General features: G+C 48.2%; 1 protein-coding gene across 1 annotated transcript in view; it reads left to right on the top strand.

Moving 5' to 3' along the window:
* The window catches only part of NPAS2 (neuronal PAS domain protein 2), a 159,776-nt gene that overhangs the window by 115,941 nt on the left and 17,129 nt on the right, over positions 1 to 26,706 (top strand). Inside the window, exons 6-15 of the mRNA XM_058534457.1 lie at positions 802 to 922; positions 1,918 to 2,031; positions 13,186 to 13,304; positions 13,994 to 14,076; positions 15,083 to 15,189; positions 17,560 to 17,707; positions 19,881 to 19,965; positions 22,650 to 22,791; positions 23,335 to 23,444; positions 25,618 to 25,707. Coding sequence (XP_058390440.1) covers positions 802 to 922; positions 1,918 to 2,031; positions 13,186 to 13,304; positions 13,994 to 14,076; positions 15,083 to 15,189; positions 17,560 to 17,707; positions 19,881 to 19,965; positions 22,650 to 22,791; positions 23,335 to 23,444; positions 25,618 to 25,707 — 1,119 coding nt within the window. The remainder of the gene's footprint in view (positions 1 to 801; positions 923 to 1,917; positions 2,032 to 13,185; positions 13,305 to 13,993; positions 14,077 to 15,082; positions 15,190 to 17,559; positions 17,708 to 19,880; positions 19,966 to 22,649; positions 22,792 to 23,334; positions 23,445 to 25,617; positions 25,708 to 26,706) is intronic.

Raw genomic sequence — 26,706 nt, 5'->3', positions numbered from 1 at the left:
CTGTCTGCTCTGTCTCCACTGTGAGCTTCTACCTGCGCTATCCGATACGGGAGCCGCTAGCCGTGTGTGGCTACTTAAATTTCAATTAAAATAATTAAAATTAAATACAATTAAAAATTGTATTTTTCGGTTTCAGTCTTCAGTCACATTAGCCACATTTCAAGTGCTCAGTAGCCATGTGGCTGGCGGCTTCCTTAACGGACAGCGCAGATCATTGCACTGGAAATGGCCAGACCATTTCCACCATCACAGAGGGTTCTATTGGACAGTGCTGTATCCGACTCTATGTTGTATTTATTCTGTAACCACAGTGTCCCGTCACTCAGAAAAAAAGTTCCATTCCTTCCACTAGAGACCTGTAAGAACTAAACAGGCAGCCATTCGCGGGCCTAAAGGTCAGAGAGGGAACCCCATGAGCTCCTCAGGGCCCTTCAAGTCAGTGACTGGCCTGGCACTGGGGGCCCACGCAGCCCACATGGTCCACGCGGTCCCAGCCAGAACGCAGGAGTGTCGGCAATGGGGCTCCTCCAGCGAGAGGAGGACTCTGCGTGTTTGTGTGACTTCACTTGTACTTCTTTCTTGGGCCCATGGACAATAGCACACCTGCGTTTGAGCAGTTAAAACCCGCAGATTACAGTTCAGGGTTACAGAGTAACAGACTGAGAGTCCACGGAAAATCACATCTTGAACTTCGCATTTCAGAAACCAGTTCTGAATTGTCATGAATGTTTGGGTTTTGCTTTTTCTTTTGTTTTTCGTCTTCATTGAGTGTGTACCTTTCTTCTTTATTTTCTTTTTCAGTCGGATGTCATGGATCAGAATTTGTTAAATTTCCTTCCAGAACAAGAACATTCAGAAGTTTATAAAATGCTTTCTTCCCATATGCTTGTGACCGAGTCCCCCTCCCCAGAATACTTAAAATGTAAGTTTAACTTGACTGGTTTTACAAGATACAAAGATAAGAGTTTTACTTTTGAAGGGAGGTTAGAATGAATTAAGAAGGGAGGACTAATTTTAAGAATAATTTCCCATGTGACTCAGAACATTTCCAAGATCCTTAGAGGTATATTTGAAGTTTAAAGCTAAAACTGGAGTTTGGAATACGTAAGACATTTAACTTTAATGTGGAAAATTTGGAAACATAGAGCCTAAGAAAAATAACTTGTTTGGGATGTAATATAGGAGATTTCTTTGTTTTAACATGAGAGTCTTTTAGTAACAGGGCAAAAATCAGCAAGCAATCTGCTTATTTTGGAGGGTACTATATAATGCTAGGTTTATATGATACCAATTGAAAACTGAATAATTAGGTCAAAAATCCAAATCTCTTCTCCCGAGGCTATCATCTGGTTATTTATATACATTTGCGGGTTTTATGGAATTTTTAAGCTTTTATCAGAATTGGCCACCTGTCTAGAAGGCTGGCCCTGCTGCCTCCTGACGACGTGTCACTTAATGAAGCACATACGTAGACGGAGGTAGTGAAGGGCCTTGCACTTGTTCAAGCCTTACTCCATTTTCCATGAATAATTTGTCCTGTCGTACATCTGGTTTTACTTCAAAGCAAAGCAAAAAGATTAAATTAAAGAGAGCAGCCCTATATGAGCATCTTTATTTTAATACACCGTATGAATGCACCCGGAACTAATCAGTGCCGACATAACCAACCACAGACATCTGTGCGCAAATTAAGACTAATTGGGTCCAAGAGTGGAATGCAAAATATCTATGAACTATAGGGGAAAAAATGCCTACACTGCAAAGGTTATAAAACCATGTCCAAAAGTCAGTCATAATGAGAGCAATATCCTGGCCATGTGTAACTAAATCCCGCGAGTTTCACAAAGGCACTGCTTGTTTAGAGTCCGTGTAATGCTCACGTTCCCTTTCTCTTCTCTTGTCCCTCTAACGGCCCAGCTGACAACGATTTAGAGTTTTATTGCCATCTTCTCAGAGGCAGCTTGAACCCAAAGGAATTTCCGACGTATGAATACATAAAATTTGTAGGAAATTTTCGCTCTTACAACAATGGTAAGTTTAATTGTCATATAATTGCGACAGTGTCTTTTATCATGGTAATGTGCACAGGGGGCGTAAGTATCACTGAGGGAGGAGGAGGGAGAAAATGTGCTTTTCATATTTGCGTTTGGATTCTCATGTTCCCAAGGTGCGTTTTTGTGCTCGTAAGTGTTATCTCCCGTTCGAGAAGAACACACTCCCACACCTGTTTATGCCAGTGCACGAAGTCCCACTGAAATGCACATTATTTGCTTATTTGTTTTCAGGCTGGTGGAATAGTTCTGTACTGTGAGAAGCAACTTACAGTTATTAAAGAACAGGCTCAGCCTACACACAGCCAAACAGGGCTTCGTTGTGACAGGAAGATCCATAACCTTGGTTTCTGCATTTTTATCCTCCTTTTTACAGACTGCAGTGAGCATGTTTTCATAGATCTGGTTCGTGGGTCTTCTGCTCACTCCAGCCCTACTGCACAGTAAGTGGCCATTTTATGATGAGCCAGCAATCTTCATTGGATGAATTATCAAGCGGGATCAGCCAAGCAGTAAAATCCTACTTTCTGAAATTGTCCGGATAACTAATTGTCCAAGCTCTGGCTGCGACTCTAAACTACACCTAAACATTCAGTTTTACTTTTGACCCGGGCAAAATGGGAATGCAGGCCGGATGCCAGAGACACGGGTGCCCGCACACAGCCCCGTGGTGGAGCCCAGCCCAGGAAGCCTGTGTTTTATTTGCTCCACTCCTCAAACTCAACACAAAACAAATAACTTTGAGAGATCTAACATTTCACAAAACAGCAAAGATGGGAAACAACAGAAGTGTTAACAGGGAATGTGGAAAGAGAGAAGAGGGAAGGAGAAAAGTACCAAAGGGAAACAAATACAGAAAGATGAGGCACAGAAATGAGAGGTGGGCAGGTGGGAGACCCAAGGGAGGTGATGATGGCAGCGCTGGCTTGTGCTGCTGTGGGGACTGTGTTGCCCCTGGACCCACAGTTGAGCCTATTACCCCAGTCTCATCGGCCCCAGTTTCCATTAGAACCAGCCAGTCACAGCACCTAGTCCTAATGCTGAGGCTAACCAGGGTTTTTCCTTCAGCCTTAGATGATCCTATTGTATGTTATTTGCATAAATACACATGCTTTGTTTAAAAGGCTCCAACTAGATGCTAAACAGCATGATCCTGCTAAAATGATTTTCAGGCCCAGTGTCCAGGGCTTATGCCTGGATAATGGGCTCCATGCCGACTTGGGGCCCTTCTGCACACCTACCCATCCAGGGCTCAGTGTGCCTGAGTGGTTGGAAGAGGCAGGAGGTCAGCTTTCCCAAGTGGGCCCCCAGATCTGAGCAAAGCAGGACAAAGCCAAGGCCTAACTATGCCTAAGCCGACTTATCTACAAGGCTTTCCTAAACCTCATGAGACGAATGTTTAATGAGCCACACAAATAAGGGAATGGTAGCCTGTTGGGCTGCCTAGTTAAAGAAACTGACCTACAAGGCACCTTGTAGAAAACCCGGCGTGATGCCACCCCAGTGCAGCCATTCACTGGGGGAGGCAGCCTGTTAAAATGCAGATCCTCGGGCCTCACCTGAAGAGTCTAGTTCAGGAGATCTGAGGGTGGCGCTGAGACTGTGCAGTTGGAAAAGAACCTTGGGGTTCTGATGCAAAGAGGCATGGGCTTCGAGAAACACTACCCTATTGTGATCCTAAATGCCATTCCGTAGGAATTTTAATGATACTGCTCTCACTTATGGCACTTCTTCCAGACAACTTTATCCCTGAATTAATATAAGCATTGGTTTGGAATGTGCTTAAAATGTGTGCTGTGGCCATAATGCCAGCTGCTGGGACAGGAGCATATCCCAAGTGGCCACATGCAAGGAAGGGAAAGGTGCCCTGGCCCCTAGTATGCCAACACTGGGAATTATGGGATGCTGTACCCACATGTCCCCATGACAACAGTGCAGGCACTTAATTAAAGGAACCGACTTGTGATTGGCTGGTCGGCAGCAGTTGTATCCTTTGCGAATTTACATTTCCACAACTCTCATTAAGATGCCGCTGAATGTCACTTTGAAGCTTCCTGTCATTTATCACATTTTAGAGGGTTTCAAGGAAATAGGCAGGCTTCTTGTCAATACCTGGGATTTTTTTTAACTAGCAAGGCTTTATTTTCACTTCAAGTTGAGACAATGTTTGTTTGCCTGAAAGAATGTGTGGAAATTATGTGTGATTTTTTTTGGAAACTGTTACTGCTATAAACACACAGTGTTGAAAGCGGAACATTTGAAACCAAGAGTGTCTTTCCAGAGGCTGTTGAACAAACCAAAGTAAGAGGGGCTTTCTTGAGACAGGAGTCGCAAAATGTGATTGTGGAAAACCTGAATATAGTTCTCACTTGGATTAAAATAGACAGCAAAAAATGTCAATGACAAATGAATTTCTAAGACTGAACCCTATGAAATCACCAACATTCACCCATTTTTGACCTAAAAATATGGTTTAACATAATAAAGAAATAATTCACATTTGATTTTGTAGGGTTACTTCTCAATAAACATTGAACAGTGAGATAATAAAAATAGCTCACCTCAGGAGTGTTTCCTAAGTACCAGGCCCTGGGCTCAGTCTGTGCATCCATCATCTCACTGAATCCTCACAACCTTAAGAGGTGGTACTATTGGCATCATCCCATCTTAACAGAGGAGGAATTGATATGTAGAAGAGTTAAGACCGAGGTGTATGGGTGGGAAGTGGGGGACCACATTCACACCCAGACCCTCTGACCCTGAACCCACACTCTTACCCCCAGTGCTTTGCAGCCTCCCACAAACCTATGTTGAAATTAAACATCTAGATGCAGACCTCAGGCCTGTCCCTGCCACCTGGCATTCTGTTGGTCCATGATGTCCATACCTGTGCACATCAGATGTCCTGCACCCACATACCAAGCTATTTTAAGGGTACTCAAGATTTGTTTTAAATCAAATATGGTAAAACATGCAGATATAGAAACGACTGTCACGAAGGAAGAGGGTGTACTCATGGGTCACTAGAAACAAGCACAGCATGGCGTGCAGGACCACACGGAGAAGCGCCAGGGTTGGTCAGGGGGCAGGGGGAGCAGGAGAAAATGTGGGCAAGAGCCTCCTTTGTGGTTTCTGCAGGAAAGAGCGGGCGAGGCAGGGTTAGCAGGCTTAGGGTTGGCTAGTTTGAATACTTTCAGCAGGCTCTGGGACACAGGAGCTGTCCCTAGTTGTCTGGTACCTGACTCTGGGGTGATTAGGGCAGTAGACAGTGGCCCAGAGTGTGAGAGTGGTAAAGGAGGTGGGGCGTGTGGGCTCTGGATCTGTTGGTTTGCATATGAAAGGTGCACTGGAAGGTGAGTTGTTTATTACCTCTAGGAATTGGCTAACCCTGAGAGGAGCAGTCCTTCCAGGGGTCAAAAAGACCCCAAATGTCAAAGCATCAAATACAGAAACTAGAAAATGTGGTTGTTACACAAGGTGCCCCATGCAACTTCCTGGAGTTCCCAGGCCTGGCACAGGTTGAAAAGCAATATGTAAAGTATAGAAGAAAAATGACCATGAATATTGGTTTTATTTTAATAGAATACCTGCCCACACCTCAAAGAACTATGTAGGAAACCCTTCTTTGGTCCATTACCATGAAAAGTCCTATCATTTCTGTAGGGCTGTTTAGTTTATGGAGTATTGCCTGGTGCATTCTTATTTGATGCCTGCCAAGAAGATACGAGGCTCTCATTTTTATAAATAATAGAATAGAAAGGACGGTGACCTTTACTCATTGTGGACTCATCGCACACCTTCCTGGGCCTACACAGACCATGCCTGGCACATAAATAAGCGCTCGACAAAAGTAGGTAGACCTAGACTGAGGCTCGGAGATCTTGGTCCTTGACACACAGGTTTGGGGGCCAGATTCAGACCAAAGACTTCTGACTATGAGGAAATAATGCTCTTTCCTGGGAGCTGATAATAGAGCTCTCCTTGACGGACCCCAAAGCACATGCCAGGGATATAGCGACAGCTTCCAGGAGGGCTCCCACCACTTCTTTGGCCTTAAATCCAAAGAGAAGATTAAATCCACGTTGGTATGTGCTATGTGAACTGCAGCATGTGTAATTTCGGGTGCCTTGTGAATTGTCTACACTGGAAGGCCTCCTAACCTCCTGAACTTCAGGGAAGTTCATCTTTGGCCTCCACTTGCTCCCCATTCCGTGCCCCCTACTCCCATCGAGTTCCCTCCCCACCTGGGCTCCCTGGGCTCCCTGATGTCCTTACCCAGGCCCCTCACTCAGGGGGTGCCCCACCAGAACTGTTCCTCACATACTCTCTTCCCAGCCTAGAGCTCATATGATCAACCGATTTGGCCCAAGGCTGACAGAGGCCTTGGCTGCCACTCAAAAATCACATCTATAGGAACCCTTGGGCCTTAAACCAAAGGGCCCAAGGTAAAATGTGTAGGATTCAGGACAGGGAAGAGAGGGTGCGACTGAGCCAGAGAAAGCTTTTGGTGACCCTTAAATCATAGATGAAGACCCCATCTGCTTGCCTGCCAACCTGAATAACTACTCAGGATTCGTCTGGCTCAAATTCGTAGGAATCTGGGGGGAGGGGAGGGAGAAAAGCACCTTCTCCGGTGTTAACCAGATTAAACTCTCTAGTTGGACATTTCCAGATTCACCAGTTGATTATGCCACCTTACCTCTTTACCTCTGCACCACCCCCACCCCCTGCTCCGTTCACTGTGGCTGTGTAAACACAGCAACCATGGCCTAAATACTTGAGCAAAATGGAATTTTCCCCTTCTGCAATATTTGCACATCTTGGTCACTCCTTAAGACTTCATCATTTGCCACAGATGTTCTGGGAGGAGGGAAGAGGAAACAGGATTCACATCTTTAACCTAGATTTTTAATAAATGTGAAGAAATATATGTCAGGAAATGGGGCAAGAAAGTGGCTTTCTTAGAATTGCTTCGCTTTGTGACAGTTTCTAACCCAGTCTGTGAAAAGCTTCCTGAGGGATTCTGAGCTGGGATAGAGACCCACACGTGTCATCCTCTCCCCATTGAAAGCCCACTCTCTGATCCTGGCCACGTGGCCTGGAGCACTGGGGCCTGGTCGGAGCAGCTGCTAGTCTGCAAGTTGTTTCCAGAATAGAGTTGAAACAAAATTCCTTTATTCTGGGCTATATTTGTCCCGTAACAGATTTTTTTTAAATGCTTTCAAAACAGACACCATCCCATCTTTTTACTTCTCCAATTAAATAGAGGAGACCCTGGGGCCTTTCCCAGCCCCATGCCCACATCCTGCAGCCCCACCCCCACCACCCTCATGGGGAAGGAACTGGCCAGATGATTTTAAAGGCCTAATGAACAGTCTTTGCTTTCTGGGGTCCTAATAAGCAGGTTCTAGTTCCTGCAAGATAACTTCATGCCAGGAAGGAGGCAATCCTCTATTTAAACCCTGGCTCCTCCCCCAGACTTGGATTTAAATGTGCGTCTGACTGAAATCCAGAAAGCAGTATTTCAAAAGTCGCTGGTTTGGCTCCAAATAGGTCACCCTCAGCAAACATTCCACTCTGGGCTTTCCAGAAACCACACGCCAGAGTATAAAAGTTTCCCTGCCCTTATTTTACCTACTCGCCTCTAACCACACAGCCAGATTGGAAACCCTGGCAGAAGTGGAGGCCTGTCAGTTAACAACACTTGATTCCGTATGTTCTGTGGGATTTCCGTAGGTTGCCTCATTTTGCAGCTTTGGGGTTTTGTTTTGTTTTGGGTTTTTTTCCCCCTGAGCTGAATTAATTGAGATGTCTCAGGTAACGGGACAAATCGCATGCCTGGCAGACCTCACTGGGAATGGAGACATGAGTTGAGCCCAGGAAGGAATGTCTGATCCATCTGTCACAGGCCCCCGAGAGGAAGAAGCAAAGTGTCCCCTCCACCTCGACAAAGAAGCATCACGCCCTTCTCCAGCAGTGGTCATTGCTGCCAGAATAGATTGCAGAGGAATTAAGATCACGATGAAGAACAAGTTGTTACCCCAGCGCATCACGCTGCATGAGAATCTGGAGTCCATATCAAAATGGAGCAGTGAGGAATGGTCACACATTTATCAACCACAGCTTTCCGCTTGTTCAGCCTGGGAGCCGGGGAACTTTTGTACAGGTTGTCCAATAACTGTGATAGAAATGTGCACAAGATATCCATTTGGAGGACAGGAGGTGACGGCCTGTAGGAAGTTCACTTCCTGAGCATACAAATAATTTGGCCCTGTCCACACCAACCATCTGGTGGATATCTTGTCATGGCCATTACAACCTTCTGGCCCTGAAAAATACTCATTTTAATTAATGAATGCCAGGAGAAAGAAGAAATATTTAAGTAAGAAAATTTATATTTTCCCATTAGAGTAATTTTTTCAGTCTGGCAAATTGCAAACCCCTCGCTTTCTCGTGTGGCACTCAACTTCTCTCCAACATTGTTCTTCCCTATGCCAGACAGAACTGGCAGAAAGGAAGAACCTCACATTACAAGCTAGGCGATGCCCCAGCTCCAAAACTGGATAGGATTATTTTGCTGCGGCTCTCCTGAGAACCCAGGAACCAGCTTTTCAGACGCACCGAGTAAAGCATGCTGTGAAGAGGAAACAGAAGACTCTGAAAACAGTGCTTAAAGAGTGGGAAAGGATTTCTCATGAATGTATAGAAAATTATTTTTCCCTCAACATGGCCAACACTCTGGCCCAAGCATTGGAACGTTTATCACAAATGAGATTTAGGAATATTATTCTTCCTTTAGCAAACCTCCCCACTGATCGTTTCACATCTTCTCAGACACCTCTCGGCTTTGTTTTCGTTTGTTCCAAGAAATGCTGAGAAAGCTATTTGTCACTCTCCTTGTGGACTATTGTATTTCCCTACAGCTGTTGCAACTAATTTATCATAAGCAGGCCATCTCTGATCAGAATACCTAATTGTGTAGGCCTGATGCCTGAGGCATGACTGAGCAGAAGCGAGTCGGTGCGTTTCGCTCCATGTCTGTCTACTCTTTTACTGTTGGCTTGTGTTGACTATCATCCTTGCTTCTTCTTGCTCTTCGGTACCCCTTTGGAAACACATTCTCACACCACCTAAGATCTCCCTGCGCCTACGGTCATCCTTATCTCCTTGTCATGACTGATTTGGGAGTTCACCTTTGTCATCAGACAGACCTGGAAGCCAACCACGGGTGCCAAGTGAGATAGACATTAGTCATTCTTCTTCTCTGGAGGACTTGGGGCTCTCTTGGTTTTGGAATCCCAAGGACACTAGCCCAGGGTAGCATTCAGGGTCTCTAAAATTAGAGACTGTGATGAAAGGTTCAGCAGCAAAGAGGGGACTTGATGACCCCATGGATCCTTTTAATAGGAAGATCAAAAATTGAGCACCATCCTGCCTCTCTCCAAACATGAGGCCCGCAATGGGCACTTCTGCTGTTTTCCACGGAGAGGTGATTTCTGCGTGCTGATTTGCAGCAGATCTTGCCGAGGAGTCCTTCTGACAGTGTTAATGCATCAGTAGGGCAGTGAGCTGGCCTGAGTGCCAGTGGAAGTGTCCGTGGGCACCCTCCCCAGTGAGCCAACCACCAGCAGCACCCAGCTGGGCTACAGAGGGGAAGCTGGCTTGGTGTCTCAACATTTGTGTGCTAGTTTCTGGCAAGGATCAGATGGTCTCTTCCCAAACTGGGCTTTAAGCTGTGGTTTGGATGTGGGATGGAAGGTCATCTCGTGAGAGAGTCATTCAGTGAACGCATGTTGAGCACCTCCTGTGTGCAAGACGCCTGCCCAGAGCTGGAGACAGAGAGAACTAGACCCAGGCGCTGTGGGGAAGGCTATCTATCTCTTTAGCTTTGGGCAAGAGTCAGATCAATTTCGAGTAAGATGACTGTAGGGGAAAAAATGGAGCAAGCAATAATCACTTGTATCTATATCGTGAGTACCGCGTATGCAGGTTTTGGAGTGGCGGAGGAAAGGGCCATTCTGAAAGTGGTCAGACATCTGATAAAACAGGGCTGCGCCTGCACTTAGTGGTTAATCCTCCTGAGAGGCTCAGCGAGCCAGTTGTAATTAGATATATTTTTTCTATTACTTAAAATGAAACAACTAATTAAATCCTTAATTAATGTTCTTAAACCACCTTGGGATAAGACGTGCCAGAGAAGTTATTCCAAGTGCTAAATATTACTATGGAGTCCCAGGGAGCAGTTTGCTCATGTGTTCATTCTCTAGACTATGCAAGAAGGCTCAGGCTGCGAGTAAAAGTCATTTCAAATGCAAGTGGCAAAACGTTTCAAGTATCTTCTTCCCCTTGGTTTTCCCCAAGGTTTTCCCCTTGGCCTCTGTTGAGACTTTCACTCTTGATTGACTAGCACCTTTGATCAAGCCCTCTGCTGCTTAAGGTTTTTGGAGGGAAAGCTTGTTTTTAGCTTGGTTCTGGGCCCCTCTGTAAAATGTCTGGCTTATCAAGTGCAGGCTGTATGCAATAATGAAATTTCTCTTGTGGGGTGCATTTCATCTTTAAAGCCCTAGAAGTGATAAAAGGACTGATGAATCCACGTTGGGAGGCAGCCAGTCAACAGTAACCTCTGCAAAACATCCACTGACATTCCGTGGTCTGAGGCTCTGCCCCTTGAAGTTGTCAGGGCTGGTGTTTGTGCGTTCCATGCTCCTGCTGTCCGCCCGTCCTCCTCACAGAAAGTCACTGAGGAAGGCACCTTCTGATGGAGCAAATGAACTTAGCAGTCTAAAGGATCATTCAAACAAGGCGCACGTTTCGCAACAGATCAAAGGCACTTTCTCTTAAATCCCTGGCAAGTCCTCGGAAGTTTGCTTGGAAGGTCTTGATATTCTGGAAGAGGAGGAGAAGTTTATTAGGTTGTTATCTGGTGGTGATGTCTCTTAGATTCAAGCAGAGAGGATATTTCACATCTGGGAAATTTTTAAATGTCTTTTTTTAAATTATACAGACGTTCGCATCTGCAGACACTTCCCCTGTGTGGAATTGTTTTCGTTTCCCGTGATAAGTTCCTTGGCTCACCCTAAAATTAATCTGCAATGATCTAAGCCAACTAATGACAGATGAAAACTCTCTTGATTGTTGTTGGTACCCTGGAGTCAATTCTGACTCCCTGGACCCCGTGTACAGCAGAGCGGAACCCTGCCCGGTCTTTTTGCACCATCCTCTCCCCTTTCCACACTGTGTCAGACAATACTCCACTGCTATTCACAGGGTTTTCACGGCCAGTTTTTTTGGAAGTGGGTGGTCACATCCTTCTTCCTAGTCTGTCTGAGTCTGGAAGCTCCGCTGAAACCCGTCCACCATGGATGACCCTGCTTGTATTTGAAATACCAGTGGCATAGATTTCAGCATCACAGTGACATACAGCCGCCACAGTATGACAACCGACAGAGGGTGGTGTGGTTCCCTGACCAGAAACGAACCCGGGCCACTGTGGTGAGAGCGCTGAATCTTCACCACTAGACCACCAGGGCTGGCCGTAAACTCTCTAGGACCACTATTTTTTATTTTACCCACTTTATATTCATGTTTGGAAACATTTATTAGTATTTATGTGAATGCAGTCAGAGAATATGTTTTAAAATGAATTTATTCATGTTAGTGGATAGAAGACCACATTACAGAAGCACTTACACACCTATAAACATATGAAACAAAAAATTATTGGAAAGCTAAAATCCAAAGAAAGTCGTGCAGATTTGATTTTAGAATGCATTTAGTTTTCTGATGCTTGATATGTTCTCAAATTGGAATACATAACCGTGTTTTAATTTACAAGTTCAGAAATGTACAGGTTATAATTAATTACATTTTAAAAAGAAAGAAGTAGTATAGATTATCTAGAATAGCGACCCTCAACCCTGGCTGCATGATAGAAAATCTGGGGAGTTTTTAAAAGTGCCAGTGCCTGGGCTTCCCCGCCGGAGTTTGGGAGTCAGCTGATCTGGGATGGGGTGGGGCCTAGGCGGCCATGTGAAAGGCCCCGGGGAGTCTGGCGTGCAGCCAGGTGTGAGAATTCCATGTACATGGTAAGTTGACTCTTCTCATATTTAAAAGAGTTCTTTTTCCCATCCAGCAAATTCCACCTAAAAGAGCAGAATTGTTCTCTGGCCCAAAAGGCAAAGCAGTTCCCCGCAGTCACCCCGAGGCAGTTCCAAGGCTCCCAGGAAGACTGCTGCCAGTGCAGTGGGAGCCCCGCAGAGGCATCTGGGGGCCTGGTCTCAGCACCGTGCTGGGCATGTGCCTGGAACAGTCCCTTCTCTGCTCCCTTGGGACTCTGGACGTGGAGTCAGAAGACCTGGGAAGAGTCCCTGCTCCATTGTCTCTACTCTGAGTGACCTCGGTTAATCTATACAACCTTTCCAGGTCTCCGTTTTCCTCATCTGAATGAGGAAAGTCGTGCCCGCCAGACTTGTGAGAATAAAGAAAACACAGGTGAACAGGTTTTGTCACCTGTGCACGCTACAGAACTAGCATGTTTTGCTGTGGACACTGTGTCCCTCTGGGGATCACCCAGAATCCTGGGGCCATCTCCTCGGTGGTCCCAACCAAGCCCCTTGTCAGCCCGGCTCCTGAGGGCAAGTTTCAGGGCAGAAGCCCTTGAAGCCCATGCAAGCCACTCCAGGGCCAGGGATGGGAGGGGGATCAAGACGTGCCGAGACACCACTGCTTTCCCTGGGCCCAGCCGTATCAGAGCACCATCTGACCACGGAACTCACCCTTGAGACACTGGCTGAAGGGACTGTTCAGGCCCTCACTGCAGAAGGAGTTCCCAGCAGAGTAATCTCAGGGGCTGTAGGACTAGTGGAAGTGAGAAGCAGAAGAGTATATTGGTTATGAGCCTATACTCGAATCCCAGCTCTATTTGGCCTTGTGCAAGTTAACTTCACCAGTCTGTGCCTCAGTTTCCTCATCTGTGCAATGGGGTCATAGTAGTACCAACCTCACCAGGTTGTAAGAATGAAATAAGTTAATATACATGAAGCCCTGAGCCCGCCACTGGCTTACAGCACTGCCAGGGAGGCTTTGGCTGCTGCACCAGACGGGGCTAACCTGTGTCTCCCCCCTCCTGCCCCAGCGCCCAGCCCCTCATGTAACGGCTTCGACAGCGCCCTTTCAAGGCCTCTCGGGGTGCCGCTAGGAAAGGAGGTCTGCTTCATCGCCACCGTTCGTCTGGCGACACCACAGTTCTTAAAGGCAAGTACCTGGGAGAGAACTTACCATGCAGAACCTTAACGATTGAGTCACATGTAGTTATAGTCAATTGTCTTCACTGGAAAGAATAAAATTACAATGAAGTTGTCACTGACTTTGAGGATTTAAAACGTCTGGTTTCTGTACCTGTGACAGCCCACAGGCTCTTTCCCCTGAGTCCGGCTCCTACGAGCTATTTTGTTTGCAGGCAGCATCAACTGCCATTCAGCCTGCAGACATGCTCTTTTGTAACTCTGTAAACCTTCCTACCATTCACGCCGACATGAATAGCACTCAGGGCTCACATAGGTGAGAACTGAGTGTCAAAACTGAGAGTTTGTCTGTGTTCTCCCGTCTGTGATTGCTTTAACATCTATGGCGTGAATGTTGAGTTAAATTAGTAACTCAGATTCAGAGGAAAAGCCATTCTCCACATGTTTACCACACTTCTAGATAATGGGAAGGGAGTGGTGTGACGTTTTGGCTCCTAGGTATTTTTCCCCAGCTTGTGAAATAAATTTAGTATCAGCTAATACCGAAATTAGCTACAGATGATGAGTTTCAGGCCCACACAACTTGGAGACTTGCTCTGAACGATTTTAACTTCTGTTACCCACCATGCATTCATTCTTGAACATAGCTAGGGTGAGCATCTGGCACCCCGAGTAACACTTTTTTCCCTTCTAATACAGGAAATGTGCATAGTTGACGAACCTTTGGAGGAATTCACTTCAAGGCATAGCTTGGAATGGAAATTTTTATTTCTGGATCACAGGTTTGTGAAAAGAAAAACATATTTGGGTTGGGTCCTTTTCAAGTGTTTGTGTGCATGAGGCCTGCTCTCCTTGGGAGAGAAAAGTTGAGCCTGGTCCCTTCGAGGAGAAGGACTTTCTGGCAGGAGGAAAAGTGGTTCCCAGCCAAGGGTGAGGTTTCCCTTCGCCTGCATTCGCCCCTCCTGTGGGTATGTTCTGGGCTTGGGTCGGACCATCTCAGGAGAGCCAGACGCCGCAGCCGGGGACATCTTTGGAATACCCCTCCACCCACTTGGGACCCTCTTCCAGCTCCCTGTAAGGCAGGAGCTGATGTCAGAGAAACTTCTCATCTTAATCTTTCAACACCCTTTTGTCCCTTTAGCACAATCTTCTTTTTTTTATTTATTTTTTGTGTGTGTGAGGAAGATCAGCCCTGAGCTAACATCCATGCCAATCCTCCTCTTTTTGCTGAGGAAGATTGGCCCTGGGCTAATATAGGTGCCCATCTTCCTCCACTTTATATGGGACGCCGCCACAGCATGGCTTGACAAGCGGTGTGTCGTGCGCGCCCAGGATCCGAACCCAGGCTGCCGCAGCGGAGCACGCACCCTTAACCGCTATGCCACGGGGCCAGCCCTTCCTTTTTTGCTTTTTTAACATTTTTCACAGTTTGAGAACTCGAAATCTCCTCTCCTCACCCTTTAATTTTTTATTACACTTTGGGTTTGGGCTGACCCAGTCTCGAGGCCTTTTTAATTATTCAGTAGTGATAAAGTTTATTATTATTTGGGCCAGGTTATGCCAGGGGAACAGAATATATAAATGCCAAAATATTTGAGCACTTTGGAAAACACTGCCTCTCCAGTTTTGACTACTGCAAAGTTATTTTCCTGCCTTGTTCTTGAGAAATGAGGCCTCCGTGTTGATCATTAGACGTGTAAACTGTACCCTCCGCCTTGAGGCGTGGCCACCACGGTGAGTCCTGCCGTGTCCTTCGTCCCTGATGAATGGTCCCGTTGTCCTTGGCAGAGCCCCACCCATCATAGGATACCTGCCTTTTGAAGTTCTGGGAACCTCGGGCTATGACTACTACCACATCGATGATCTGGAGCTCCTGGCCAGGTGCCACCAGCACTGTGAGTACCGCACACCCAGCCCCGCACCGCAGGGCCTCCAGCTGTCTCCACGGAGCCCTGACAGCAGGACGCTTGGCCCTGGAAGTCTGCGTATTACTTGGTTTCTTTCTGAGGCAGAGGACTTGGTTTTCTCTGAATGGCCTAGGATTTGTGGTGGAGGTCCCTATCTGGTTCACCCTCGTGTTGTGTTTTCGCCTGGAATTGCCTTTGCCCTGCCTACCCCACGCCCGCCCAGCACCGTCCCGGTATCCCTCAGATATGCAAGCTATTTAATCTTACTTGAGAAAGCTAAGTCATTTCGCTTTAGCTAAAATGCTGGTCATTTTTTTTTAGATTAGACAATACATCTCAAAGACAAAATACTGAATTCACATAACTGGTCGTTAGTCAGCAGACACGTAGTAGTCACAAACTACAGGCCAGATGCTGAGCTAGGCCCGGGACGTAAAGAGGATCGCAATTGCCTTGCTGCCTTGCAAGAGCAAGGTCTGATGGAAAAGCAGATATAAGTGACGTTATAGGATGTTGTCGGTGCGTGGGAGGGGACGCACACAGGATACTGGGGGGCTCAGAGGAGGGTCCCTCACCCAGCTGGGCGCGGTGGGGGGTGCTGGTCAGGGAAGGCTGTCTGCCACCAAAGAGGGGAACAAGCCAGCAAAGGTCTGGGACCTTTGCTGGGAGGCAGGACTCATGGTGTGGGGGAGGGAGAACTGCAAGCATACCTGGGTTCTCACTTAGCGAGAGGCAAGAATTAACCATTTAAAGCCATACTTTCAGTGCCAAGTTCTAGCTTTGAACAGGAACATCGGTAGTAACATCGACCCATGGATCCTGGTGCGTGATTGACCACCAGCACTGGCTCTTGATGGATACCTTGTCTGTAGTACCCATTACAACTTGCTCTTCTCTGCTCTTCTTGTTGACGGAAGAACAGGCTTGAGTTCCATCAGGATCTGCTGTTAGAATTTAAGGCTAATCTTTAAAACTTTAGCCCCTTGCTCCTCAAAGTGTGGTTCTTGAGTGGCAGCATGGACATCACGAGGAGTTTGCTAGACCTCAGGCTCCCCCCACCAGGCCTACGGAGTCAGAACATCCATTGTAACAAGATCCCCAAGTGATTCATGGGCACAGGAAAATCTGAGAAGCATGGCTACTTTGAGCCTATGGCTGCTTCTGACTCTTCTCACATAGAACGGCCACCCTGATTGTAGACTTACCTTCACATCTGAAGGACCTGCCCAGAGGCTCTGACAAGACACTCTTGCTCTGTCGAGCCCATGCCCTTACTCAGCTGGTCTTCTCTTCAGATGTCACATTCTCCAAGTCAGTAGCTCTTTTTGTAGCTTTAGTTTCCTAGTTATGATTTCTCTTACCCATTTGCATAAAGAGGTGCTAAATTCCAGGCCCTGAGGCAATAAAACCCAAATTGTTCTCCTTCCTTGGACCGACCGTCCAGCTTTCTGCCTCCCCCAGGATGATAAACCAACAGCATCCAGTCTGTTCTGGACACCACCAGAGCAGCCCACCACAGACATAACTGTGGGAACCCTGTGGCCATGGGGCCTGGGGTGGAAGGCATCTGTAGCCGACTCTCTTTTAGAAGCATGCAGACTAGGATGAACTGCTGGCTGACAGCCGCAGAGCGTCCAGAGGTTGTGGCTGTCGGGTCTATTTCGGTGGAATTCTCTGGGTGTCTGGAGTGTCTCCCTCAAGCTCGGCTCCTGTGTCTCCATAGACAGCTCCACCTGTGACAGGCAGACGCGCGCCAGGAAAACCCGGGCCTCTTTTTTTTTTTTTTTTTTTGGTGAGGAAGATCAGCCCTGAGCTAACATCCATGCTAATCCTCTTTGTTTTGCTGAGGAAGACCGGCTCTGAGCTAACATCCATTGCCAATCCTCCTTTTTTTTTCCCCAAAGCCCCCCAGTAGATAGTTGCACATCCTTCTAGTTGCTGTGTGTGGGACGCGGCCTCAGCATGGCCTGAGAAGCGGTGCATCGGTGCGCGCCGGGGATCCGAACCCGGGCCCCCAGTAGCGGAGCGCGCGCACTTAACCGCTAAGCCACGGGGCCGGCCCCTGGGCCTCTTTTTAATCAGACCTCCAGTTTGAGAACCTGTCTGCATCTGCCTTGATTTGAGGATCTCTTAAGCTTTTGAGCATTTGGGAAAGCGTGTGGACGGTTCTTCCGTTGTTTAAGAATTCATTATCGTTTGCCATTATCCTGGTAGTCACTTAAAATACAGAGCCACGGAGGAAATGAACAATGTTTGGCGTTGTCTTTTTGAAAGCTTGTATTTTTAACAATAATTTCTGGGGAAGAGGTCATTTCATGTTAACATTCGTTACGTGCAGACTCCATTTTCTACCAACAGTGATGCAGTTTGGCAAAGGGAAGTCGTGTTGCTACCGGTTTCTGACCAAAGGCCAGCAGTGGATTTGGCTGCAGACTCACTACTACATCACCTACCACCAGTGGAACTCCAAGCCCGAGTTCATCGTGTGCACGCACTCGGTCGTCAGGTGCGGCTCGGGGCGGGAGGGCGGGCGAGGCCCCGACGGCTCCGTCAGGGCCGGGCCACCTCAGGTCACCCCTGTCTGTGAGGAGCAAGCCCCGGGCTGGAACTCTTCAGCGGGGCCCAGGCCGTCCTCTGCAGTTAACAGAATAATCAGCAGAGCTCGCCTCCTCCCCAGGTACACACCCAGCTCCGTTCTCCCAGGCTCACTTCCTTCCAGTGTTCAGTCAGGCCCCTCGGAACGCCTGATGATCTCTCTCAGGCTGCCAGGATATTACTTAGCAATTTACTGCTTCACTGACCTACTTACATATTTTCCCCTCATCTCTATCCATCCTCAGGCATCCCTTGTTGCTGTTTTGAGAGGAAAATTTTAATTTTCCTCTAAATAACTCAAAGACATAGTCCCATTTATTTTTAATGCTTTAAAAACCCCTGCTGGCGACTGAGGCAGTTTTGGGAAAAGAGCGAGGCTGCCAGTGGGAGAGGGCTCCTGGCAGGTCCTGGTGGCCTCGAGGAGCCCTCAGCCCAGTGTGGTGAGCAGGGCTTCCAAGGGAGGCAGCATATCCAGCATTTCATAGACGCAGCCTTTGTAGGGCCACAGTTCCCAAAGGTAAAGCAGAAATGTCATTCGTTTCTTTCCCCTGACTACAGAAATTTTAAGAACATAAATCAGTTTTAAACTGGTCTAGAGAAGAGCATTTGAGGAGAGCAAAGAAAGAAGGGTTAGAAGGACTGCATTTTATATATACAGTCATGCGCCACGTAACGACATTTTGGTCAATGACAAACCGCATATACGACGGTGGTCCCATACGATTAGTACCGTACAGCCTAGGTGTGTAGTAGACTACGCCATCTAGGTTTATGTAAGTACCGTCTGGGATGTTCGTACCATGACAAAATCACCTAACAATGCATTTCTTAGAATGTGTCCCCGTCGTTAAGTGATGCACGACTGTATACGTAACAGGTAGATGATAGATGGATAGATAGATAGATGATGGATAGATAGATACATACATACATACATATATACAAACATATACATACATGTAGATACTATACATACATATTGTATTTTATGTATATACATGAGAGATCGATGATAGATAGATAATAGATAGGTAGGTAGGCGGGTAGACAGATACATGGATAGAGACCGTACACACGTACATGCACACACACATGCATATATATAGTCAACAAGTCGGTCACTCTTCTTTAGTAAGTGGGGAGAGAGGAGAAGTGCTGGTCTTTCTCGGCCAGTGACCCTCATCATCACAGTGCACGCCCACACTCAGGGACTTGATCTTGACTTCCCAGCCCACCCTTGGGCACTTCAGCAGCCAGTGGTTTCTGATTCCATGGCCAGTCCCACCTACTACTGTCACTCAGCCTGGGCCTCTGCCAGAGGGTCCCTGTGCCCCCAGGGAAGGCTGGACATCGTCAATACCTGTTCTTCAGACTCAGCTTGACCCTGCTCTTCCTCTCCCTTCTCCACCTCCCAGATCCTAGAAAGAAACTCTCAGAGGAAGTAGGGAGTGCACTGGTGAGTAAATAGGTAACAAGCATTCGGGAGGCCCAAGAGCCACCGGACTTCCCAAGGCCCCTCACTCAGCATCTCCATACATGAGGCAAAAGCCAGAGCTGGGTCACTTCGGCCACCACCACACTGAATTGATGACCTATGCTGTTTAAAAGTGGGTCCATAGACTGATCAGCGGTCTGGGTCCAGATCTACGTTTGTTTGAGAGAAAGCTTTCTGAAGGTTGCAATTACTAAAAAAGTTATGTGTCACTTCTCCTTACACACAGTCTAGACTGAGTAGGTTTTAAGAAAGGCTTCTAATTATTTGAAGGCTGAGGCTTATCCTATAGATGAAAATATGTTTCTAAAGACAATTATGTGTGGAGATTTCAGGGGGAAAAAGGATAAGTAAAGGAGCAGGGCATAAAAACATCCTGGAAAGGAAAATATTCTGAATGTCACATTAGAAGTCACTCCAGTAGAATTTAGGCATGGAATGAAACTCCTTCCTCAAACAAGTACCAGGACGTTGTGGTGACTATTCTGGGTGGGGCATTGCGTAGGGAACCTCAATGTGTCATGGAGCCCTCTTTGCTGCTGTCATCTGGAATGTCCCGCCTCCAGCTGTGGTCTCTTGATTTCCTGATCAGTTACGCGGATGTCCGGGTGGAAAGGAGGCAGGAGCTGGCTTTGGAAGACCCGCCATCCGAGGCCGTCCACCCCGTGGCACTAAAGGTATGCTGATCCCCGCCAGATGGATAGAGGCAAAGTGTGGCTACATAGAACCTTCCACGAGTTGTTTAAATAAAAACAGCAGATCATATTTATCGAGCTCCTGCTATATTCCCAGGACTATTCAATGTGGTTCTCAGGTATTCGAGACTTTACCCCTTGGGACGGTCCTGTGAGGTGGGCGCTGTTAGCTCCTTATCCTTCAGATGAGGCCCAGAGCACACAGAGAATGTAGCGAACATACCCAAGGGCCCCGAGGATGAGAACTTGCAGAGCTGGCTTAGAAACCACTTTTGGACCCAAAGCATGCGTGGCGACTTTCCAACCTCACAGGAATGGCTCCAATAAGTCCACTTTGTCTCTCTCCCACAGATAAAAGGCTCGGGAGTTATTCCATCATCCCGTTGAGGAGTGGAATAATTCCAGGGCCCCTGTCTTCCCTTAGCCTAAGTACTGTTGCACTGCTTCCAGGACTCGGGCATCCCGAGTAGACTGCCCCTCGCACACCCTCCGTGTCGCCCACCCTCCAAAGTGCACTTTCTATTTCTGTGTCTGGGGGCTTAGTTAACAGCCATGTTGGAGCCAGCTTCGTGTCAGGGAGCGCCACTGTTGAGAGGTCTTCCCCTTCACAAAGCCCACACCTCCTTCCCCTCTCCGGCCTGAGCTCTCGGGTCCCCTCTGGCCAGGCTTCCCCATCTCTGCTCCTGGTGTGTCAGACAACGCGCAAGTAGACCAGAGCCCTGTTCCTCAAAGGTCATTCTTCAAGCAGACACGAATGTTGGGAGAGAAAGCAAGAAAGGGAGGGAGTGTTGTATTTCATCAAAGCTAAGCCGCCGCCAACTAAGACCCACCATTATTTTATCTCCCGCTAAGAAAGAGAAAATGCTGCCAATCAATCTGTGAAATAAGGATTTCTTTTCATCAGTTGAAGGACACATCCCAATATCAGATATGTCAAAGTGAGGGCAGGAAAGTGCCTCTTAGAACTGATGAAATATGGTTCAAGTTCTAGGCTGCCCAGTGACCTAGAATCCAGAGTCTTTGGCCAGAGGCTGACACAGCAGCAATGGTCCAGCAAAAGCATCTCTGGTCCATCGAGGACTGAGTGGGAAGGAGGAAGAAATCACCTTTAAAGACGAGAGCAGGCAGTGTCTTTGCTGAGCCTCCCCTGCTGGTGTGCTACGTGGTGACGGGTCACATGGTGATGCATCACCAGCATACTGATACGACGAACCTGTCATTGTTTATGGAAGTGTTTATTACCCAGCTCTGTCACCTAATGCGTCATGTATCATGTCCGAGAACAGAGAAATTAAGCTGTTAATAGGCAAGTGTTAGACACGCCATACATCACGGCTGAAAAACACACCCTGTGTATCATCCAGTCAGAAATTCGTTATTGAGGTTTCTGACCCTTTGGGAATCCTGGGGTCCAGTGGAACTTCTCATAAACATGCACAGACGAATAAACACACAAACACAATCTCAAGCTGCCAGGTTAAGAAGCCCCTTTGAAAGTAAGAGCTCCAGGACAACGCTTTTCAAACTATCGTTGGTGATAGACCATTTGTTTTTTAAATTTCCAATCCGTCGCTGACCAATGCTTCTATAAAATGCACATCCCCACACTTGGATGTGATGTGAGGCTATGTCAGATGGCTGTACAGTGTCCCAGTGCTTAGTCTCACCTCCCGAGCTTATCTCTGCTGACCAAGGGCACAGAACTCATCAACGGCTGTGGGCCGGGGACCCCACTCTAAGGGACCCCGTGTGACGTGCGTCACATGTCAATCATTTCAGCCTTACATGGGCACACGCACGGTGTCCACCCTCACTGGAGCTTGACTCAAAAGACAGAAGAGCCACGTAGACTCACACCCAGGGATTTAAGACCTGAGACCATGGGCCATAGAACAGCCTGTCCAAGCAGCCCAGTGGCTGCCAGGAATGTCACCATCCTTCTAAGGCTAGGTGGGAGCATGGCTCAGGACAGTAAGTGTTATGTTTCTTCTTTAGCTTAAAAATGATCATAACCTCTGTTTTCCTTCGCTTATGACACCTAAGCCGGGCAGGATGGAAGATGGCTCCTCAGGGTTGGAAAGTCACAGTTGCCTTCTCATCACCCTGTACTTGAGGCAGAGGGACCCTGGGAGCCAGGATCGGTTAGGATCCAGGGGTCAAAGGATAGGAGACCATTGGCCCTTTGCCTGTTCTCACCCCGGGCCCTGAGGCTGCAGGGGGAGGAGCGGTGGGGAGACAGTCTGGGAAGTGCCCGGAAGAGACCAAAGGCATTTGTTTCATTGGCGTGTTAACGATCCACTACCACCAGCAGCCTTATTTCTAGAACCTGCCTCTTCCCCCCCTTGTAGGCAAGTCAAGATTCTGGGCAGCGAGGTGACAATTTTAAGGAAAAAATAAAATGCAAAGTCAGTTATAAAAATCCAAAAAATCAAAACACAAGGTGAGAAAGCATAACAAATACTGCTTATAGGCTACAAGCCTCAGAGATGTCTAGATTACGTATATGTATAAATATTGAACCGGAGTCTGTTTGGAATTATCTCCAAACGGTTACAGTATTTCTCTCAATCCCCTCCAGCTTTTTCTACATATTTAGAGGAGAACTAAAGTCACGTAATTCATTCCCATCATCTGATGCTGAAACGTGGACCTTGTGTGTGTTTCAGGACAAGGGCTCGAGCCTGGAGCCCCAGCAGCACTTTAACGTACTTGACGTGGGCACCTCAGGCCTTAACACCAGTCACTCGCCATCAGCATCCTCAAGAAGTTCCCACAAATCCTCGCACACAGCCATGTCAGAACCCACCTGTGAGTGTGATTCCAGGGATGGGGAGACGGGTGGGCGCCCCATCGGACCGGGTGGTGGGGGCTATAGCGTCCCCGGAGGGCCCCAGGTCTGAGTAGAATCAGAGCCATCCATACCTATGAAGCAGAAGCCGCCATCTTGTTCCCACTCTGCTTCCTTTCCCACTGGCTTCCTGCCTTCCACCTCTCCCTGCTCTGGTCCCTCCACCGCCACACGAAGCAGACACAGACAGGTGATAGGTAGACCAGATAACATGGCCAGGTTTTGGTAACTCTGGTCAGGTGTGTGATCAGGCGGGTGGTTGACCCAAGTGGGGACATGGAGCTTGGGGACGGTTTGCTGCCATCTGCCTGCTCCCAGGCGAGGTTGGAAGCTGGCAGAACTTTTGTGGCTCTGGAAACCACTTCCATTCGTGCTTGACTTCCTTTATCAGAGATGCCAACCAAGCCCTTGGTTCCTGCACACCGTGCTCATCGTTCCCCTCTTTTGATCAGAAAGCCGTTAGTTTATGTGAGTCAGGAAGGTGACTTGTCGCTTTCTTACAGCCACTCCCGGCAAGCTGATGGCAGAGGCCAGCTCCACGGCTCTGCCGAGATCTGCCGCCCTGCCCCAAGAGCTCCCCGTGCCGGGGCTCAGCCAGGCCGCCACGATCCCGGTATGTGTGTGACCCCAAACTCCTCCACCGGGTATGCTAGTGTGGCTGGGGCCTGCAAGGCCACAGGACACGGTGCTGCACCCCCAAAGAACCAGTTTTACTTAGAGATTAAGAGTGTGGGGTGGCAGGCGGGTGAGAAGCTAGGTAATTTAATTGGCAACTAATTTGAAACTTTTTTATTCCAAAATTAACATGGATGTATATCCATAGAATACAAAATCCAAAGGAGTTTTAAAGATAAAGCTCAAAACTTCAAACCTGGGATCAGACCCCCAGATCCCCTGGGGGTACATGACCAAGGTCCTTCCCTTTGGGATCCTGTTTCACTCCAGTGAAAATGTTTGAGAAGCTTGGTCTCCCTGATATGTGCCAGACCTCTCCAGAAGGTCAGGGATGAGTGGCCTCTTAGGAAGCACCCTGGCTGTATGCAGAATCACTGATGTAAAGCACTCCGTTATCTGTTGCCATGTAACACACCACACCAAACTGAGCACATAAAGCAACCACCGTTTTTCATGTTCACAGACTCCAGGTCAGGAATTCAGAAGGGGCACAGTGGAGACAGCTGCTCTCTGCTGGCTGGTGTCGGGGGCTTCGCCAGCCGGGGCTGGGACATCCACGTGCCAGGGGTGTCTGCACTCACATGTCCAGCACCCAGGCTGGGCCGGCTGGAGGCTCGGCCCCGCTGAGACCCTCCACCAGTGACTTGCATGGGCCTCTCCATGCCTCAGACTTCTCCTGGCAGGGCGACTGACTTCCAAGAGGAAACGTCTGGAGAGGGTGCTTCCTGCGAGAGCCAGGCAGAAGCTTCATGGCTTTCTCTGACCTAGCCTTGGGAGTCCCAGAACGTCACCTCTGCCATACCTCTCCGTCAAAGTGGTCACAAGCTCACCCACAGAGAGGGACATAGACCTCCACCTCTAGATGGGAGGATTGTCCAAGAATTAAAGGGACTACATCCAGATGGTTGCCAAAGGCCTCACACCCATCTCTCGCTGACATTTTGGAGATGGGAGTGAATGTGCCACCTTCCTGCTTGCTGTCACCATGAAAGTTAGGCACACTCTGCTTGAAAAACTTGGTGACATTTTATTTTCAAATAGAACATGACAAAGACCGCTTTCTTTCTCTCCAGCCACCTTTAGACATGCTTGTAAGCTACGACTGCCGTTCTCCCAATACTTGGCTGTCAATATGACTCTTTCTGCCCCTGAGGGCAGCGGTTCTGTTTCCTCCCAGCTGTGCACGGGGGCACAATCAGGAGGATCAAAACCAGTCTCTGGTTCAGCCCTGTGCCCAGGATTTCTCACGAAAACAAGGTCTCCTGTTGTCATTTCCTCCCCATGTTGTCCTGGGTCACACTTCCCATTTTGGCTGCTTTTTGTAGTCCCTAGGGACTGGGGGAAGTTTGGAATAACTTCAGAAGAATCCTCTTACTTTTCTTTTAAAAACTCTAAATGGCCAGTGACGCTGAGGGTTTCATTTCTTGTTTCTATACCTTGTCTCCCCCTGGTCCCCTGCCCACCAGGGATCGAGGTCTGTGACTCAGCTGACTTCCCAGGGATCTGACAGATTCCAGGCAGAGTCTGGTGAAATTGCACCAGTATTCACTGCCTGGATGAGTTAATGGATATAGACTGCATGGCATGTCTGTCCCTCTGCCTTGGTGTTCAGCAGAAAGGGTAAGGACCATGTGCAGAGCCAACACTGGTCATTGGTACAACCCCACTCGTACTGCTCAATGACACTGCTGAGGATTTATCAACTTGGGAGAAGAGCAACCAGATCCACCAAGGACGGAGTCTAGAACAGGTAGCAAGGGAAGAGAGTGGAGCAGAGCTGCCAGGCTCCAGCAGGGAACAGCAGCTTTGCAGAGCACACCGTGGCAGGGAGGCCTCACAGACCCTGAGTGACTCCAGGACCTTGCTCAAGGGCACCCTGCGCCCGGCACCAGCTGTGTGTGGGCTCTGACTCGGTGCCTTGCAAGGGCGGCAGCGCAGCCCGCTACCCTACCTTTTCCGGGGGAACATACACCTTCTAGAAGTCAGCTCTTCACTCTGGTGCAGAAAGGCCTCCTTTAAGCCAGAGAACCCAGCCAACTGAGAGAAGCACCCCTGTCCCTCTGTAACAGCCCAGAAGCTGTGCATTAACAAAGCCCATCTCTCTTCCCCAGACTCCCCTGGCTGCCCCGTTGTCCTGTGACCTTGCACAGCAGCTCCTGCCTCAGACCATTTTGCAGAGCCCACCTGCCCCCATGGCACAGGTGAGTCTGAGACTCAGGGCGAGGGAAGCCTGGCAGGGGCACTTCCCCAAGACAAAACGCGTGGTGTCCTCTTGAGTGTGTGGGTGCGTCGGAGCCGATGTGTATCGTGCATTTAGGTACCAAACCAGGCCCCAAAATGGGGTATGTTGCTCCCAGCGTGCAGGTGCAGCACGTCGAGCTATGATCTCATCCCTACACCTGCCCTCTCCTGCCATTCGCGTCTTCTCCCTGTACATTCTCCCAGTTCTTTTCTCCAGTGTCTGTTCCTCAATCCTTGTAATGATCTTTGTTCACCTCTCTGCCACTTTTCCGTGTTCCTCTCATTTTTTTATGACTCCGAGTTGACCACGATATTTTAGAACAGGTCTGGATTAAGCCAAATGTCATAGGAAGACTGCAAGGATCTAGAAGCTGTGAGTCCAGTACTATAAATATCACATTTGTTTTTAAAAAAAAAAAAAAAGGGTCAGGGCTTTGCTGATTAGTTCCTTCCTTGTTTCAGCAACAGTGAGTTACTGTTTGTGTCAGTCCATGAGCGAGTGTGAGGGTTGCAGCCCTTGCTTTTAGTACTCAGAGCTCAAGGGAGAGACGGGCATGTAAACAGAGAAACCACCATGTCAGGCCGTGTGTTTTTATAGAACCAGAAGAAAACATTCTGCCTAGGGAAGTCCGACGTGGCTTCCCGGAGGAGGTGACACCTGAGCTGGACCTGCAAGGATGAATAGGAGGTTGCCAGATGGAGAGGTGGAGGGTCAGCAGGGGAGAGGGACCCATCTATGCACTTCACAGGGAGTTTTGGAAATGTCTGATATGCTTGAGGCTGGCGAGAGGCTGAAGGAAATAGCGGCCACTCAGTCTGTGGTCACGCAGGGCAGCTGAGCCAACTGGCAGACACTCCGCTGAGGCCAGAGCTCTGTCTTCAGTTCCTTTATAGGATGTTTGCTTTGCCCCCCTCTCTGGCCACAGGGGCGTCCCAGGCAGCGGTTCACCAACACGTAC

The sequence above is a fragment of the Diceros bicornis genome, chromosome 40 (genome assembly GCF_020826845.1).
Source record: "Diceros bicornis minor isolate mBicDic1 chromosome 40, mDicBic1.mat.cur, whole genome shotgun sequence".
Taxonomy (NCBI): domain Eukaryota; kingdom Metazoa; phylum Chordata; class Mammalia; order Perissodactyla; family Rhinocerotidae; genus Diceros; species Diceros bicornis.
Note: the sequence above shows the minus strand (reverse complement) of the source record. Positions and strands in the feature narration are given on the sequence as shown.